This window comes from Capsicum annuum, chromosome 3 (genome assembly GCF_002878395.1).
Source record: "Capsicum annuum cultivar UCD-10X-F1 chromosome 3, UCD10Xv1.1, whole genome shotgun sequence".
Taxonomy (NCBI): domain Eukaryota; kingdom Viridiplantae; phylum Streptophyta; class Magnoliopsida; order Solanales; family Solanaceae; genus Capsicum; species Capsicum annuum.
In genome coordinates, this window is record NC_061113.1 from 182,129,584 (window position 1) to 182,146,354 (window position 16,771).

The following is a 16,771-nucleotide window of genomic DNA, read 5'->3' on the forward strand; positions in this document are numbered from 1 at the left end:
TATTACATATAGTTCCCTTTGATTCAATTATTTTATTATTACATATTATCTGTTGTTGCTACTATTCTCTGCTCCTTTATTTTAGCATGACTTGTTTCGTACTATATTTTCTTCTTGTAATTATTTTTGGCATGTTTCACTTGAGCGAATAGTCTACCAAAACCAAAACCAATTTCTCTATCTTCACAAGGTATAGACAAGACAGCGTGCACACCATTCTTCAGAAACCCACGTGTACTGGTGGGATTTCTGGATCCACGGAAATTGTATTGTTGATCATAGATGATTTCCTTTCACTTCTCTTTTTCTATTTTGTGGTATGCATTAAATATGAAATCAATTAACATCCTTCACGAAGACCGGCTCATCAAATTCGTCAACCTGTCATTCATTTAGAATTTACGCAACCTCGAAGATGAAGCAAACCTAATAAATGTTCTTCAAGTATCTGCGGAGATAATCTGAAATGACACATTAACTGCAAAGATCTATGTTTATTTGATACTAGTAAATTGCAATGCTCCAACACAAGTTCAATCCCAAGTACAAACCTTTCAATGGCACGTAGGTGCTTTTAATGCTTTAAACCATCAATTGCATCCCAACAATCACCCCATAACAAAAAACTGAGCTATAAACACAAGTTCTGCACCTATGCCTATCCCAATCAAGAATTTAAAAAGCCACGGTTACACTCCTAAATGTAAAGAGACAATAAAGTATGATGACAAAGCATTCCAAACTTTTTTCTGATGTTCACCATGGATAAAGACATTCTATATGTGCAATATATCCAATCTGAGTCTGATTTAATACTATCGCCAAACAGTTTCATTTGCATCGGTAAATATGGCATTATGATGTTCGATTAAACATTGAATGGCATCAATAGCACCCAAGTCGATTGGCAGCCCATCATCCAACGGGATGGGAGAAGATGCATCAACATTTTCACCTTCATCTGGATGCAAAAACAATCACAGGTCAAAAACAATAAGTTTTTTTAGAAGCTGTTTAAGTTGCAAATAGCAAACTCAAAATGCAATAAATAAAGAGAACATACTCCCAGATAGTTTACCGTTAAAAGAGAAATATGCCTCGATAAACATAACTTATTTGATTAAATTGAAAATTTATTGATTTTCCATTTGCACAATGACTTTCCACTACAGAAACTAATTCAGGCTGTAGTAAGTGTGCTTAATTTTTTTGCAGAAAATGAAGGGACAAAAGCAATTTTTTACCTACTCCTAGTCTACATTAACAATTGTAAGAAATGGAAACCTCCACTAGCACAAGTCCATCCAAAAGAGAAATGAAAAGGAACATAAAACAAGATATTCTGCCGTGGGTGTCTCCAGAAAACACAAATCTTTGGGAAATAGCCATTCAACGGGCTACAGACACTTCAATACAGAATGTACGCTAAAAAGTAAGGTCTCCATTGCAGTTGTAGAAATATCTCTTTGAAATGCAAAACAAGCTAAAACAGCAGTTATAGCACACAGCTTTAGTTAGTCTCTTCGCGTAACCTCTTTCCACAATTCATTTTGGCATAACATAGTCTCTTCGCGTAACCTCTTTCCACAATTCATTGTGGCATAACAGTTTATGATGTTTCTGTATCTTTCAAAAGTTCGAGTGACTATATAGCCTATTTGAAGTCTTCACGTTCTTGCATCATAACTACCTACTTAGTATGAATTTGTAGTAGTAAATAACCATTTCGCAACTAGCCCACATCTAATTCATCATCACTAGCAATCTCCAAGTGTGGAAGTAGATGCCTGCAGTTCCACTTTTGAACTTCGCACATAGTACTTTAATATGTCGACTGGTTTCTTACCAAAGAAAACTGAGTCACTAGTCACAATACATCGTTTTAAACTTTCTATGTCTGTCCATAACAGAAGAAAGAGATTACCCCTCATTTAATATGATTGGTGTTAAAAATTATAAAGACAAATGAAACATTACACTACCCACTAAGAGACAGAAAGGAACAAACAAAAACAGACCTTCAAGCATCTCCCATGCACTAGAGTTAGAGTTGGAGTCCATATATTTCTTTGAAGAAGTTTTTGCTGAATGATTCCAGAACTGGTCATACAGGTGTGGACTCTGTCCTCTTTGCCAAATAAGGATTGGAGCCATTTCAGTTGCAAGAGTTCTAGCATCCATCTGCCAGGAAGAAAGTATGGGAAGCATATAAACGGCCGTCAAGAAAAGAATTCATACATTTGTAAGGCTCACCAGGAGCAAGATTTTTGGATCTCAATCATCTGGGCGACCTTTTTAAAGATGAAGTTTCCGTAACACATTTTTTAGATCTCAATCATGTGGGCAAAAAGAAATAAAACAAAATTCAAAATAAGTAAAGGCATATCATAGCAACTAGGCACCACAATAAGCAAATTCATAACCCAAGTGTTAAAAGTTGCATCACGTTTTACAATTCTCCACTACAGAATTTCTTCATCTTAGAAGGAGACACAGGTTCTGTGAACATCAATTCCGAAAACCACAAGTATGATAAGTACACTAAGATAATTTCAAATCCAAAGATCTGCACATATCCAGATCGACACGGAGAGATGGGTGCTATTCTGTTCGCTCGGAAAGGAATAAACTTACCTTGTTAACCAGAGATTTCTGGCTTATGCGGAGCAGCAGCGCAGTGATCAATTCCAGTGTCATGTAGTTGACGGTTGGAATCTTCTTTAAGGTATTCTTCATCGCGTGTATGCTTGAGCGAGCACCTCTTATTTCATTATAAAGCTCAAAGGTTGTCAATGGCTCAGGTAGACTTGCAAGGTAGCACTTCATCAGAGCTGCAATATCTACTGGATTTACCCCCTCAGGTATTGGTGCATTTTGATCTACAACACAAAAGCAAACTAAAGAGTAAATAGATTGACCCCTGAACAAATAAAATATGTTAAGAGATTGGAAACTGAATACCTTGATTGTAGAAAGAAACCAATTGATGTATGACCTTTTTTTCTCCTTCAGCCTTGAACAGCTCAGGTGAATTCAGCCCTAGACCAAAAGTAGGATCCCAAACATCATTTAGATGTCTCCAAGAAAATTTACATAACAATAATGAAGTTTACAGTATGTATTGGCACATCTCTCACCTGATAAGACAAGATAATCTGCACATCTCACCATGATATAAGGAACGGATCTAGTTGATTGTTGCCTCTGCACAAGGATATCAATGGGGACTCCAAACACTGGATAAACCAAGATATGTCACTAGTAATGCCTCCTGAGAGCTTTGTCGGAGCAGATAATCATATGGCTCATTCCATATTCATAACTGTAGAACTGATTTCTACAGCTCATGGACATTGTGTAGAAGTGCTAAAGAAGTGTGACCAAGTATAACAGACACCTCCTGTTACACCTTCCTTAATTCTTAAATGAACTCAAAAGACTCCAGTAAAAGAGTGGCAAAGAAAAATTAAGTAGAAGAAGTTTCGGAATAGATGGATCCAACAAAAGCCATACCATCCCCCACTCCCCACTCCCCATCCCCACCCCCCTCACCCCACAAAGAGGAGGAACACTAAAATCCTTCTAATCAAGTTATATGATGATCAAGAGAGAAGAAATTTTACCATCTGTGCTGGCAACTCCCTGCATTTCAAATAATAAAAGTTAAGATTCTTTGAACTTTGTGCCGTAGAGAAACTTTCAAAGGAAAAAGATAAAAGAGTGAAAATTATCATGGACCTTCTGCCACCGCTCAATATCAGTCAGCAAAGTCTTGCTTTTCTGTGCAGTTTTCTTTGCCACCTGGAACATAAAATTATTGCATGTGCAAAGACTAAGACTCACGTTGCAAAAGATTCCAAAATATCATATCATGTGTACTTTAGTAGAAAAATAAATTCTTCTATCTAACTTCCCTTGGCTTAATTACAGACCTTGAATTTCAAAATCCAAATTTCCATACTCTCCTGAACCCAATCTCTCAATTTATGTTTTGGCGGGGTGGTGAGGGACCAGGGGATCAATAGTAAGTTCCCTAAACCCAAATCTTGTAATATCAAAACCTGCAACTAATGGATGAGCTTTGTATAGTAAAAGCTTCATGATTCTGTTTCTAATAAGAAGGGTTAAATACAGTTTCTCTTTGTGGTTTAACTGTCACAAAACCTTCTGCTATTTAAGGATAGGCTCATGAACCCCATCAGTATCTAGCTAAAGCACAACAGTCACTTCTGAACCAATAAAAATTAAAGACTATGTGATCAAGAACCTTGTGCCCCACACAACTCCAGTGGTCATCCCGAGAGATATGTTGACATCACATCACCTAGGGTTCTATAACAAGGTAAAGGCTACAAAACCACAATGGTCCCTATTATGGATGACTGTAACAGGAATAAGGGAAACTAATACTGAAAGCATCACTTGATCCACTGTGTTGATTATTCACAATTGGAAAATGTTCCAGAAAATTTTTGATGTTTTTAATACCTCCTCGACCTTGGTCTTTCCAACAGTAACCTTATCTTTTGTCTCCAAAAACCCCTTCCTCAAGAAGAAGCTGGTTGTAGCAGCCGCAGAAATAAAGCGCTCCTGCATGGCATGTCTTGTTGATGGCTGTTGTAGGAGCGACCATCGACTTTTGACTACTGATCCAACTTTCTCAGCGACCTCGCCAACGTTTCCCTTAGCATCTTTGGCAACCTCCCCAACAAATGATCCAGCAGACTGCCCGGCTTCTTTCAACTTCACCCCTGTATCAAATATCAGTTATCAAACATACAAAAGCAAAAGGTAGAAACTAGAAATTGCATTTCCAAATAAGTTACCGGAAGATTGGAAGAATCCACTAGCTTTCTCTTGCCACTGAGGCGAAATTACTGAAGGCATTGAAGTTGCAACAAGTACTTATATTAACTGTAAACAGTATCAGATCACCTAAAAATGAAGACAAACAATTACTGGTGTTAATAAAACTTGTATATCGCCAAACGCTATAGCTCCATTTATACAACTATAAAATATTTCTAAAAATCCGAGTCAATAGAATTTGCATCAGACGCAAAAATAAACAAGAAAAGACAAGTGAAGAATCCAAGAAATTTCTGTTAAGCAAAGTGGAGTAGTCCATGAGAAAAATAAGCAATTATTGCTAAAATCCAGATATCACTTCTGAAGGAAGCCTTGAGATAACTAGTAAAGTTGGGTCATGGGACCAGGTGGTCATGGATTCAAACAGCGAAAACAGCAAGATAAGTACGCATAGATCATTGTGGTCCGACCCTTCCTCGCACCCCGCTTATAGTAGGAGGTTCAGTGCACCAGGCCGTCCATTTTATCCGGATATCATTTTGACGAAAAATTACTAACATAAAAAAACCCCGCCATCGGATCACAACATAAAAGAAAAAAGAAAAAGCGGAATCCGCAGAATAAGAACATGATGGCTCCAATAAATTCCTAATCATAAAGATTCGCAATTTTCAGAATTGAGAAGAAATAAATGGCAGTCAGTTTCAATTACTAAACCCACTCCCAAAATTAACCATAATTTAGCTCTTTTCCAATAATTAACAAAAAAGAACTGCTAAGATTGATCATAATCTGTAACAGGAAAAATCGATAAACCAAAATCCAAAATCAAAAACCCTGATTAATAGATATTATAAGGGTTTTACCTTTGATTAACGGATTGAAAAACTTTGGAAAAATGAATCGTTGAAGGAGAAAATATTAGTCAATTAATAATAGTGTATTTTGTGATGATTAATGGGGGTTATCTTTTCTATGCTTTAGATAGAAACAATAAAATGGGATTACGTGGAATTTATTTTGGAGAAAAAATAATTTGTGATAGTCCCACTTCTGGAAGCTTCCAACGGACATAACGGCAATGCGCCTCTTCTGCTATTTTCTCAAACAAATGTTGCCGCAGAATATATTACTACCATGTTTCATTTTACTTGTCAACTTGACATATTTTAAAAAAAATAAAAATTAGTTTAATGTATATTTTATTAAATTAATTTTATTATAATAATTTTAAATTTTAAATTAACTATTGCTATTTTTATATAGAAAAGAAGCAATAAACTAATTTGATTTCATAAATTTAATAAATAATTGAAATGATTATTTTTAATAAGAGATCAACTAAAATAGTATGTAAACTATTTTATAAGTGGACGAAAGAGAGCGAAGAAGCACCGCTGTATACCCATTTTAATTTATCACTAGCTTACAAAGTTAAATATAATTTTGCAGAAACATTCAGACTCTAGAGTGAGTAAAGGCTACTCCCTTCTATCGACTGTTTACCTTAAATTGTACAGTAGTTGTTTTGCACAAATAACTAGTTGATATAGCATAATTATTTATATCACATAATTATTCAATAAAAATATTCAAAATTAACCAGTCAAAATGATCCAGTATAGCCTTTTTTTAAGCAAAAAGTCATAACCACGCGTCCAAGCCTATAGTACTACTCAGTACTTACCACTCGAGTTGAATATTTTAACCCTTCTGCTCCCCGACTGATATTTACTGTGAATAAGATTATGACCAAACAACAGGAAGGCTATGATCATATGACACTGTTGGTGAATATGCATTTTAATATTAAAATGATACTCTCTCCGTTTCATAATAAATGAATTGTTAGATTTTGACACAAAGATTAAGGAAAAATCATTAAAAACATAAATTTAACACAACTGTTCATTTTTACCCCAAAAAAGAAAAAGTTGACCTTGTAATACCTTTTCAAAAGTTAATTGGTTGTTAAATTATAAGGGTAAATTTGAAAAAAAATTCAATAATTCATTTATTTTGAAACACCAATAAATACCCCAACAATTCACTTATTCTGAAACGGAGGGAGTACATCAATGGGTATAAATTGTAGTAGAGGATGATCACTAGTTTTTATACCTCTCGTGGTCATTAGTTTTTTATAACTCAACGATTATTACTCCCTTGGTTTCATTTTACTCGTTCCAATTTGATATTGCACATTAATTAAGAAAAATAATTAATAACATGACTACTTTACGATAATACCCCTATTAAATGATGTTTACATTTTAATTTGGAGATAAAATAGTTAATACTAAGGGTAAAAAATGAAAAACAATATGTCTTGTCTTGATTAATGAAAAATGACAAATAAAATGAAAAATCAAATTAAAAATTTTGGAACGAATAAAATGGGACAGATGAAATAGTTTTTTGTAACTTATATAACTTCTGTCACATTCATCTACCCAATTTACCACCCCATCTTCTTCCTATTCAATATAAGGAAGCATTCCTCACCTATAGACAGTGGTGTTTCTTTCTTTGTGTGGTAAGCAGAGAAAATGATGAGTTTGAAAAAATATTACAGTGTGTAGTAGTGAAAAAGAGAATTGAGATAAAGAAAATACTCTAAGTTTTCAATTATATTCACTATATAAAATAAAGTAATAATATATTGACGGGATGTGTTGTTTAGGTGGAGCTTTGAATTTTTCAACTAATTCGGAGTTACTTGAGTTGTACATCGTGATAGACTGATGTATCTTGGAGGCGATAAGTCAAGACTAATACTGCTGGATTGATGTAGATTATGCCGATATAGACTTGAATCTCCATAAAGAGAGCGAGATATATGTGCCTCAACCGTAATATTATTTATTCATTTTATTTTCAAGTGTAACTTGTTGTAATTTGTGGTATATTACGGTAATAATTTTAAGGAGATCATGTTTTGTTACAGTTTAAGAAATTATGAATATCAAGACGAGATATCTCAACATTAACCCACTTCAACATCACTAGATCTCTTTAAGAGATGGAAGAAAAGAGAGAGACAAGTAAAATATTTTTCTACTTGCTTAATTCAAGCAAAGGAAAAGTAAAACGCTTTTCTACTTGTTGCGGAGGAAAAGTAGAAAAAGATATTTACCTAATATTTTTCATAAATAAGTGATTGTACTTTTCATGAATATTTGATTTTATCAAATTCTTGAAATAGTGAGGTTTAATGAAATGAGAAAAAGAACATTATCATGGACGATGTGATGTTTGTACTTTTGAGAATGAATTTTGTAAGAAAATATTACAAGTGCATATATTAGTCTTGAAATAAATGACATGATACTAGTTGCATATGAGTTGATGTCTTTGACTCTAACATGCTTGTTATCAAAGAAATGAAAAAATTGAGTAGTCATTTTGATATAAAAAAATTAGGTGAGATAAATTTCATTCTTGAAATGAAAAATACCAAAATTATATGATGACATTTTTCTCATTGTGTTGAAAATAGTGAAATGCAATTTTACTGATTGTATGAAGCTTTGTAACTTCTTTTAATTTAAATGTGTGAAAATGGTATGATAAATTAAAAAAAGAGTACTAATTGAAAATATGAGATATGTGGCTAATTTCACTTGGTCTGATATTGTGTATGCAATAGAAGTATTTAACAGCTACAAGCAAATTAGGTATATTTACTTGATAAGAAAGTTGTGGCTTGTTTTATTTTTGTTTTAAAAAAATTCTACAATACTTAAAGGTATTCCTAGTGCAAATAAAAAATCATGGTGCTATTTTTTGAAATGAAAAAAATAAACTATCATTTGCCAACTCTACTATGAAGGTTGGTCTAGTTATTTTAACTTTAAATAGTGAAAAAAGTGAATTTATCAATCACTTTATTTTGAGAAATTAATTTCTCTAATTTTAACTTATTATGATAGCACCAATGTTATTGATAGAGTTTGAAGCTATTATTATAACTATATTCATACCTATTTTGTGATCATATTTAACATGTGATACCGATAAATGATTATGTCAAATCTTCCAGATGAACTAGCCAAGATCTGAGCAAGATAAAGAGTCTGAAGCACATCAAGGGAAAACAATGAAGCCTATAAAAATACATGAGTTGTACATGAGGAAACCAAACATAGGGACTAGAGATCCTATAACCAGGTTCAATGGGAAGAATAAATCATATGATGACTTGGTGAAGGATGCATTATTATTTAATCTCTTCCTATGATGTGAGTGCATTTTTTCCTGTAATAATTTGCGAAGGTTGAGCCTAAGAACTCTTAATGGAATTTTGTATTTCATATTGATAGTATCTAATTTTAGTGTTTGACAATTTGCAGGTAAGATGAGTAGTAGATGAAAAGGGAAGAATTCATCTTGAGCTCTCCATAAAAGGAAAGAAGTATCAATAGAATTAGAATATATTCTCCATAGATATCTAAAAGGAACAAATCAAGCATGAAGGCCTCAACATTAATTCAACATCTTTTGCACATGGAAAGAAGGCCTATTCAGATCTCAAAATCCCTATTTTAGGGATTATATATTGCGAGTTAAGTGGCTTTTAAAAGACCCATTATGGTCCAACCTTATTCTTTGAAAGAAGATATTTTACTTTTTATTTTCAAGTATTAAAATCTCATGGGTTTCCTTTTATTTTGAATATTTCAAACGGTTAGTAGTTCAACCTCTACTATTTAAAGGATGGAAGATTAAAGAGAGAGATAAACTCTTGTCTCAACCTTCTCTAGCTCTTTGCTCTACTTTAATTAAATATTGTATTTTCTAGAAGTTTACCATATATTCAAAAAGAAAGAGAAGAAAAACATAGTTAGTGAGGCTTTGCATCAAAAGCAAGAAAAGAAAAGAAAAGTGTTAGTAAACGCCAAAAAGCTTTATTCAATTCTTGTAATGTAATGACCCTTCAGGTTATTTTTCATATTTCCTCTTACTTTTTCCATTAGAGATTTTCTATAGTTTCCCAAGTCATTTACGACTTAATGTGATTTACAGTTTGGTCACCAGACAGTTCATTTAATTTTTAGAGCCAATTTCCTGTTTAGAAGTCTTTGTTGGTTCTAAATGGCCACTGAGCAAAAACTTTAATAAAATGATCTTATATGAAAATTCTAACTGCGCCAACAGCTTTGTAATGTTGATTTTAGGCTAGGTAGACTTTTGATTTGGGTCCAGAGGCACCCGAGCTCATTTTGACCTATTAGTTAAAAAGTTGAAAAATTAAAAATATGGGTGTGGAACCCATATTTGATCAAAAAGATATCGGATGAAAATTTGAGTGCTCCATCGTGTTTGGAACATTGAATTTGATATGATTACATAGTTCATTTGTGTTTATGAGATTCCGGATGAATCCTGAGGCTTTGGTGGAGACTTGGAAGATTTCCAAGTCTTTAGTTGTCACCTGGTATAGCTGCTATCGCCATACTAGGACTGCAATTGTGGTGGTGCGATCGCAGTACATGGGTTTCGATCACAACCAACTTGTGCACCCCAAAGATGGTGCGATCGCACATCTCAGGGTCACGATAGCGACTCTCGAGTACCTAGACTAGGTATAAAATGACCCCATTTACCCGATTTTGCTCATTCTTCACCCATTCTCTTGATAGAAAAAGCCCTAAATAGTATCAGAGTTTAAAATATTAAAGCTTGTTGGCAATTGAAAAGCTATATTAACATTTATTTTCATGATTATCATCCAATTTAAGGTAAGAATTCACTCTTTTCTTGGTGAAATTTCTTGATTAATTACTCAAAACCCCAAAATCTTTAGGACTTGATTTTAGCCCTAATTTAACTTGGTTTTCACCTATTTTTAGAGTAATTATTCCTTGATGTTGATATCACGTTGGGTTGGTCTCAAAAATGTGATTTTCATAAGTGGGACCCACATGAGGGTTTTTGAAGTGATTTTTGGACTCGAAGCGCAATGGTGTAATATAGGTATGGATATTCTCATATTGATGAGTAGAATGCATTTTTGATAGTTTGGCATCTTAAGAAGGCTTATCGAAAGAAAAACACGATGGATTAGCAGTTTGTTGAGCTTTTTTCGACATCGAGGTAAGATAGGTTTATCCCTTGTTAGATTGAGTTGTCTCATAGTATTCTTATGATATTGTGTTAGATTTGGGATTGGTTTTAGGTGTTGGAATGATGAAATATAAGACTTCGGTTAGTTGGATCATTTAAACTATTTTGAAATCATAAAGTTGAACACTTAGCTTGTTTTCCTTATGCCTTAGGTTAATTGGAATTCATTACTTATGTTTAGCATGAGAATGCCTTAGAATACTTATGTTAGGTAATAATGATTTAGACACTCATGCTTAGGATAAAGTGGTTGTAGTTTCTTACACTAATGGAGGTTGCCTTAGTTCCCATTTGAATTAGTTTAAGTGCTTAAGAAAAATCTCTAACTTAGGACTAATGGTGGCTTATTATACATCTAAATGTGAATTTAGATACCATAGCCAAGTTTAAAGTTGTGTTTGACTTAGAATGTATTTTGGAGATTTAGAAGTGTGCTCTTTGACCTACCACAAGTCAAGATTGATGAGTAGTTATCTTGAGACCCTTATACGCTTATTAAATGCCTAGAGAATGCCCTTTTAAGGCAATATTAAGGAACCTTGGCACTTGTTAGTTATGATGAAAGATGTTAGAGGTAATTCCTACATGATTATGCCATATGTATGATTTAGTGACTAATCTTATGATGAGCTATTAATTATGCTATTGTTTGGCTGTTGATTGGGCTACCGAATGTACCATTGAATGAGCCCTTGGCTATGATATTATCTAAGCCATAAATTATGTTATTTACTATGCTATGAATAAGATATAGATTATGCTTTGGATTAGCTATTGCTCAAACTATGATAAGTTACCTTTTATGCTAATGATAATCCATAGAATATACTATTGATAAGTTATTGCTCATGACATTGCTTATGACTATAATCATGCTAAACAATTATGCTAGTAATCATGTTAAAAAACATCTTTATTAATGACGTTAGCAATTGTATTATTATTTGTGCTATGTTGTCAATTCTATTTACTTAATTATATTGTGCCATGAATTATGTAAGAAGTCTTGATGCTTGACTATATTGGCACTTATGATATTGATTATATACCCGGTTAAATTTCAGAAGATGTTGTTGATATTAATTATATTAGGAAAGGCCGGAGGATACTATGATGATATTGGTACCCAATAAGGTCAGAGGATATGATGATGATATTAATGCCTGCAAGGCCGGAGGATGGTTATTATAATGATACATTGATGCCCAGTAAGGACAGATGATGATATTATTAATGTGCCTATGTGTACATCTATTGGTTTGAGTTCATCTATGCCCTATACATATATATGTGTGTAGTTGGGTTTGACATTGATATTTGGGATGCCAGTTATAGCTCGAAAGTGGTAAAAATGATAATTAGTGGACTTGTGAGAATTAGTGATAATAGTTGATTAGTGATAAATGATTATAAAGTGGTATAGTTGAAGATTTGTGATATATAAGTATTAGTGATGGATATTGCTTAAGTGACTAATCATGACTAGTTGGTAATGAGAATTAGTTGGTAAAAGATGATTAGTTAATAAATGTTGGTTAATTGATAACTAATGATTAGGGGTTACATGGTGAATATTTGTTAAATGATGACTAGAGGTTATATGATGACTAGTAATCAAATGAACTAGTTAACAAGGGATGGTTAGATAATAAGTGGCAACTAGTGAGTATTGATGATACGATTGCTTAATATTGGTAAATTATGAAATGTTGGTAAATGACCGATTGATGATAATTATGGAATGATATTAAGTGATGATGAAAGTTAGTTATAATGTCGGTTGATTGCTTTATTTTACTCTTGAGTGTACTCTCTAGTCATATGAGAGGCTATGATGAGTTCTTTACTTTTCTGCACCAATTGGCATATGGGAGCTAATTTGTAGTTATGTTTGCTTATATTGATGTTTTATGATGCGTCATTATTTCGAATTGCTTATTCCTTATGTTTGCATGATGATTGGCATGTGTTGATGCCTTATGTTACATGTTATTCTGATTTAATTATTTATCATGTACAACTATGTTGAGGATGATCCAGGTTCATTTCTGTACCTTGACTTAGTTATGTTATCTTGCATTTTATCATACTTGTATCATGATTTAACTCAGCCGGCCGATGATGCCTACTGAGTACCCATTATTTTGGTACTTATACCACAGTTTTGTACCTTTTTGGTGCAGATTCTAGTACTAGTTGCCGCCGATGATCAACGTTCGAGTGATGATTGATTTTTTGGAGATAGGGTAAGCTCTTGGAGTCCGAGTCGCTTATTTTTCTCTATTTTTTATATTCAGTCTTTTCAGTTGAGATAGATGTATTGACTATATTTGAACATTTGAGTTGTATTATTATTAGATGCTCTCGTACTAGTTCTACCATATCATGGGATGGTATCTTGTATTATAATGCCCCGAGTCTGTACCCTGGATGCTACACGGTGCTTATAATCCCAAAGGACCACAAACTAACCCATGACTGGTACCTTCTGCAATAATTATGTAATAGATACTATAATGATTGCAGAAATAGGCAAAAACATATACCACAAGGTTCAAATCTGTAAATAAATCTGAATACGATATCAAAATACCGAAACTGAATATAAGTACTGAACAACTGTCTGAAAATACTCTAATATGAAAAAGCCTCTAACTGTCTGAACTGTAGAGTTGATGGGACAAACCCCCAACTAACTCCATCTACTGAAATAAAATTAAAGTACTGTAAATAATAAGCATTTCCCCGAACTATGAGGACTCACCAATACTCTGAAAGTCGAGAATCTAAACTGCTAAGGGTGCTCTGGAGCCTGTGCATTTGAACCTATGATATATGACATTATAGTGTAAAAAACATGCGTTAGTACTTTGAATGTACTAGTATGCTTAGTGAGGTAGGTTGAAATGCATGGGTTCATATGCATGCATAGTAATAACTGAATAACATGAGTATGACTGAGTAAGAGTACATGCATGGATACATATACTGTAATTGAGATAGTTCTAATACAGAGTACTGAAGCAGAATACTGATAACTGATATCTGACTTTACGAATACTGTATCTGAATGACTGTATCTGATAGTTCTGAATATTATGGAACCATACTGAGTTCCTTATTGAGCTAAGTGACTGTGTCTGATAGTCCTGAATCTGTAGAACTTAACTGAGTTCTATTCTAAGATTGAGACTGGAACTGAGACTGTAGGAGATAATCATCTAACCGACATACCCCTTCTCTAACTAATTTGGGGTCCAACCTGTAACCCCAGTTAGAAGGGTGTCAATACCGTGCCACGGGTAAGGACAAGCTGTGAGTTAACCCTCCCTGACAGGAAGCTCTTTCGTCAACCCTCGTTGGCAGGATAACTCGGATGAGAAGTATCAACCCTTATAATGTCTGGCAGGAAGATACCTTAACCTATGCTAGCTACGTAGTTCTGTAATGTAGGGATTGATGATAAGGGTCAAACCCTCTGCTGACAGAAATTCCTCATCCCTGGGTTAACTCAATGCTGAATCCTACTCCTAACTGAATAGATACTGAACTGATTTCTAGTTTGTACTAGGCTAGACTGAATGATTACTGAGATTACTGTTTAGCTAAACTGAACTGAGTTCACTGAGTTTCGTTGACTGACAAAATTCTACTGAATTCTGTTAGCTAACTAAGTTTACTGAGGTCTGAACTGGATACTAAATTAGACTGGAGTAATATGGATTCTACTGAGTTTTTCTGAGTTCTGTGACTGACTGAGAGTACTACTGATCGTGTCGTGACTGATACTATTTTGTGACTGACTATGGCTCTTGGTAATCAGCTAAATTGTCCGGTAGAAATACCCTCAGGACTCGATAGTATAACTTAAGAGACATGGCATAACATGAAACATATAAACTATGAACTTGATCATCATTCATTCATTGGGGCATTTTGACAAACACTTGCATGATATAACTTGCACATAAGCTATCTTGACATGATTTCATTCTCTTAATAGTTCACATGGACAATTTATCAAGCACTTGGTAAGCATAGTATATGCACATAGTATTGAACAACAAGTGAGCATCATAATTCATTTCTAATTTCACAAGTCAAGGGTTTATCATGGAGTTACATGAATCCACACACATAATGATCAATTTCACATGAGATACATATATATAATCATGAATTAGGAACTTAATCCAAATAGCAATCATGGATACACTTTAATTCCAACCATGGAAATCATAAAATCAAATACTTGAAGTTCAAAAGAGATTCTTGGACTTCAAGGGTGGAAGGAACCCTTGGATGAACATTTCACATACCTTTGTTGAAGAATTTCCGAAAGCTTATGGTTGAATCTTGTGTTCTTAATTTGAAATTGGATCTTCTAGGGTTTTGTTCTTAAACAAATTTGAGAAAGAATGACTATATTTTCTCTATAGTGAGTTTAATTTCGTGTTTTGGGGGATGAGAGTCGAGGGAAAAAGACCTAAATACCCCCAAGGACGCGGTTTTTTAATGACTAAAAAATAGGTTACCGACGTGCAGGTCGACGTAGTACATTGATGGCACCGATGCGATAGCCAACGCGTCGTGCCATGTTTGCATTGATTCACTGGAATTGGACGCTGGTAGCTGGAAAAAATAGTAATCAATGCGATAGTCGACGCGGCGTGCCAAGATCGCGTTGATTCACTATTTTAGGATTCCAAAGGAGCTTCAAACGAAGTCTAAAAAATTCGAAACTTGTTCAAAAACACCTGCGGACATTCCTGATCATGAATCAACCTAAACATCAACATTTAATGGATGTAAAGGTCACAAAATAAGACTTCCACCCTTTGTAGGTTAAAATGACACTAAGTCTGAGTACTTAGCTAAAATATTCTAAGTCTAGGACCCCTTGACAAGCCTAAAGGACTGAATTAAGCTTAGGATTTTTACGGGGTATTACATTATCTCCCCCTTGGGAGCATTCATCCTCGAATGAGACTACTGAGACTGAGAATACTGAGAGACTGACTTACTGGACATGAACATCTGAAACATGACTATATGACTGATATTACTGGTATTCTGAATTATCATACTGAACATGCATATCTGATACATGGATATATCTGAACATGATTCATGAATGCATGACTGGGATTACTAATAAACTGAATCTATATACTGAACATGCATATCTGATGCATAGATACATGACTGAACTGGCTTATGAACGTATAACTAAATATGCAATGGTAAGTGATACCAAATTTGTTACTAAAATCTGAACATGAAACTAATTTAAGCTTAAGGAAACTATTACCTGAGCCTGGATTAGCAGAGAATAGATGAGGATACTTGGTTCGCATGTCTGCTTCTTCTTCCCAAGTAGCTCTCTCAACGGACTGATTTTGCCAAAAAACTTTGACTAGAGGAACTTCTCTGTTCCTTAGTTTGCAAATTTGATAGTCAAGGATTTCAACTGGAATCTCTTCATAAGAGAGGCTGTTCTAAATATCTATGCCCTTAATAGGGACTACGACTGATGGGTCACCTATGCATTTCTTTAGCAAGGACACATGAAACGCTGGGTGAACTGAAGATAAATTTGAAGGTAACTCAAGCTCGTAAGCTACCTTTTTGAAATGGTTGAGAATTAGGTAAGGACAGACATATCGGGGACTGAGTTTCCCTTTATTTCCAAAATGCTTTACTTCTTTCATAGGAAAGATATTCAAGTATACATAGTCAAAAATCTCAAACTCGAGATCCATTCTGCGCACATCTGCGTACAATTTCTGTCGGCTCTAAGCTGTCTTAAGCCTTTCCCTAATCAACTGGACCTTCT

The 16,771-nt window shown here is 34.2% G+C and overlaps 1 protein-coding gene across 3 annotated transcripts; it reads right to left on the reverse strand.

The window, feature by feature from the left end:
* Nucleotides 1-474: 474 nt before the first annotated feature.
* On the reverse strand, nt 475-5,827 carry LOC107863527 (uncharacterized Rho GTPase-activating protein At5g61530). 3 transcript variants are annotated; one of them, XM_016709465.2, is made up of 10 exons: nt 5,676-5,827; nt 4,827-4,935; nt 4,489-4,751; nt 3,739-3,801; nt 3,624-3,642; nt 3,138-3,236; nt 2,962-3,039; nt 2,635-2,879; nt 2,019-2,181; nt 475-961 (listed from the first exon to the last, which is right to left on the reverse strand). In XM_016709465.2, the coding sequence occupies exons 2-10, from the start codon at nt 4,885-4,887 to the stop codon at nt 816-818; spliced, it is 1,137 nt and encodes a 378-aa protein (XP_016564951.1). In that variant the 5' UTR covers nt 4,888-4,935; nt 5,676-5,827; the 3' UTR covers nt 475-815. The 3 variants fall into 3 exon arrangements, with proteins under 3 accessions (XP_016564951.1, XP_047264451.1, XP_047264452.1); XM_047408495.1 differs by lacking the exon at nt 5,676-5,827 and adding an exon at nt 5,258-5,551; XM_047408496.1 differs by lacking the exon at nt 475-961 and adding an exon at nt 1,422-1,897.
* Nucleotides 5,828-16,771: the final 10,944 nt, after the last annotated feature.

What these genes read in the sequence shown, in the direction of transcription:
- LOC107863527 (XM_016709465.2), bottom strand. Translation starts at nt 4,887, where the DNA reads ATGCCTTCAGTAATTTCGCCTCAGTGGCAAGAGAAAGCTAGTGGATTC. An exon ending in TGGATTCTTCCAATCTTCCG is followed by an intron (nt 4,752 to 4,826) that starts GTAACTTATTTG and finishes TATTTGATACAG; the next exon opens with GGGTGAAGTTGAAAGAAGCC. An exon ending in AGATTATCTTGTCTTATCAG is followed by an intron (nt 3,040 to 3,137) that starts GTGAGAGATGTG and finishes CTTTTGGTCTAG; the next exon opens with GGCTGAATTCACCTGAGCTG.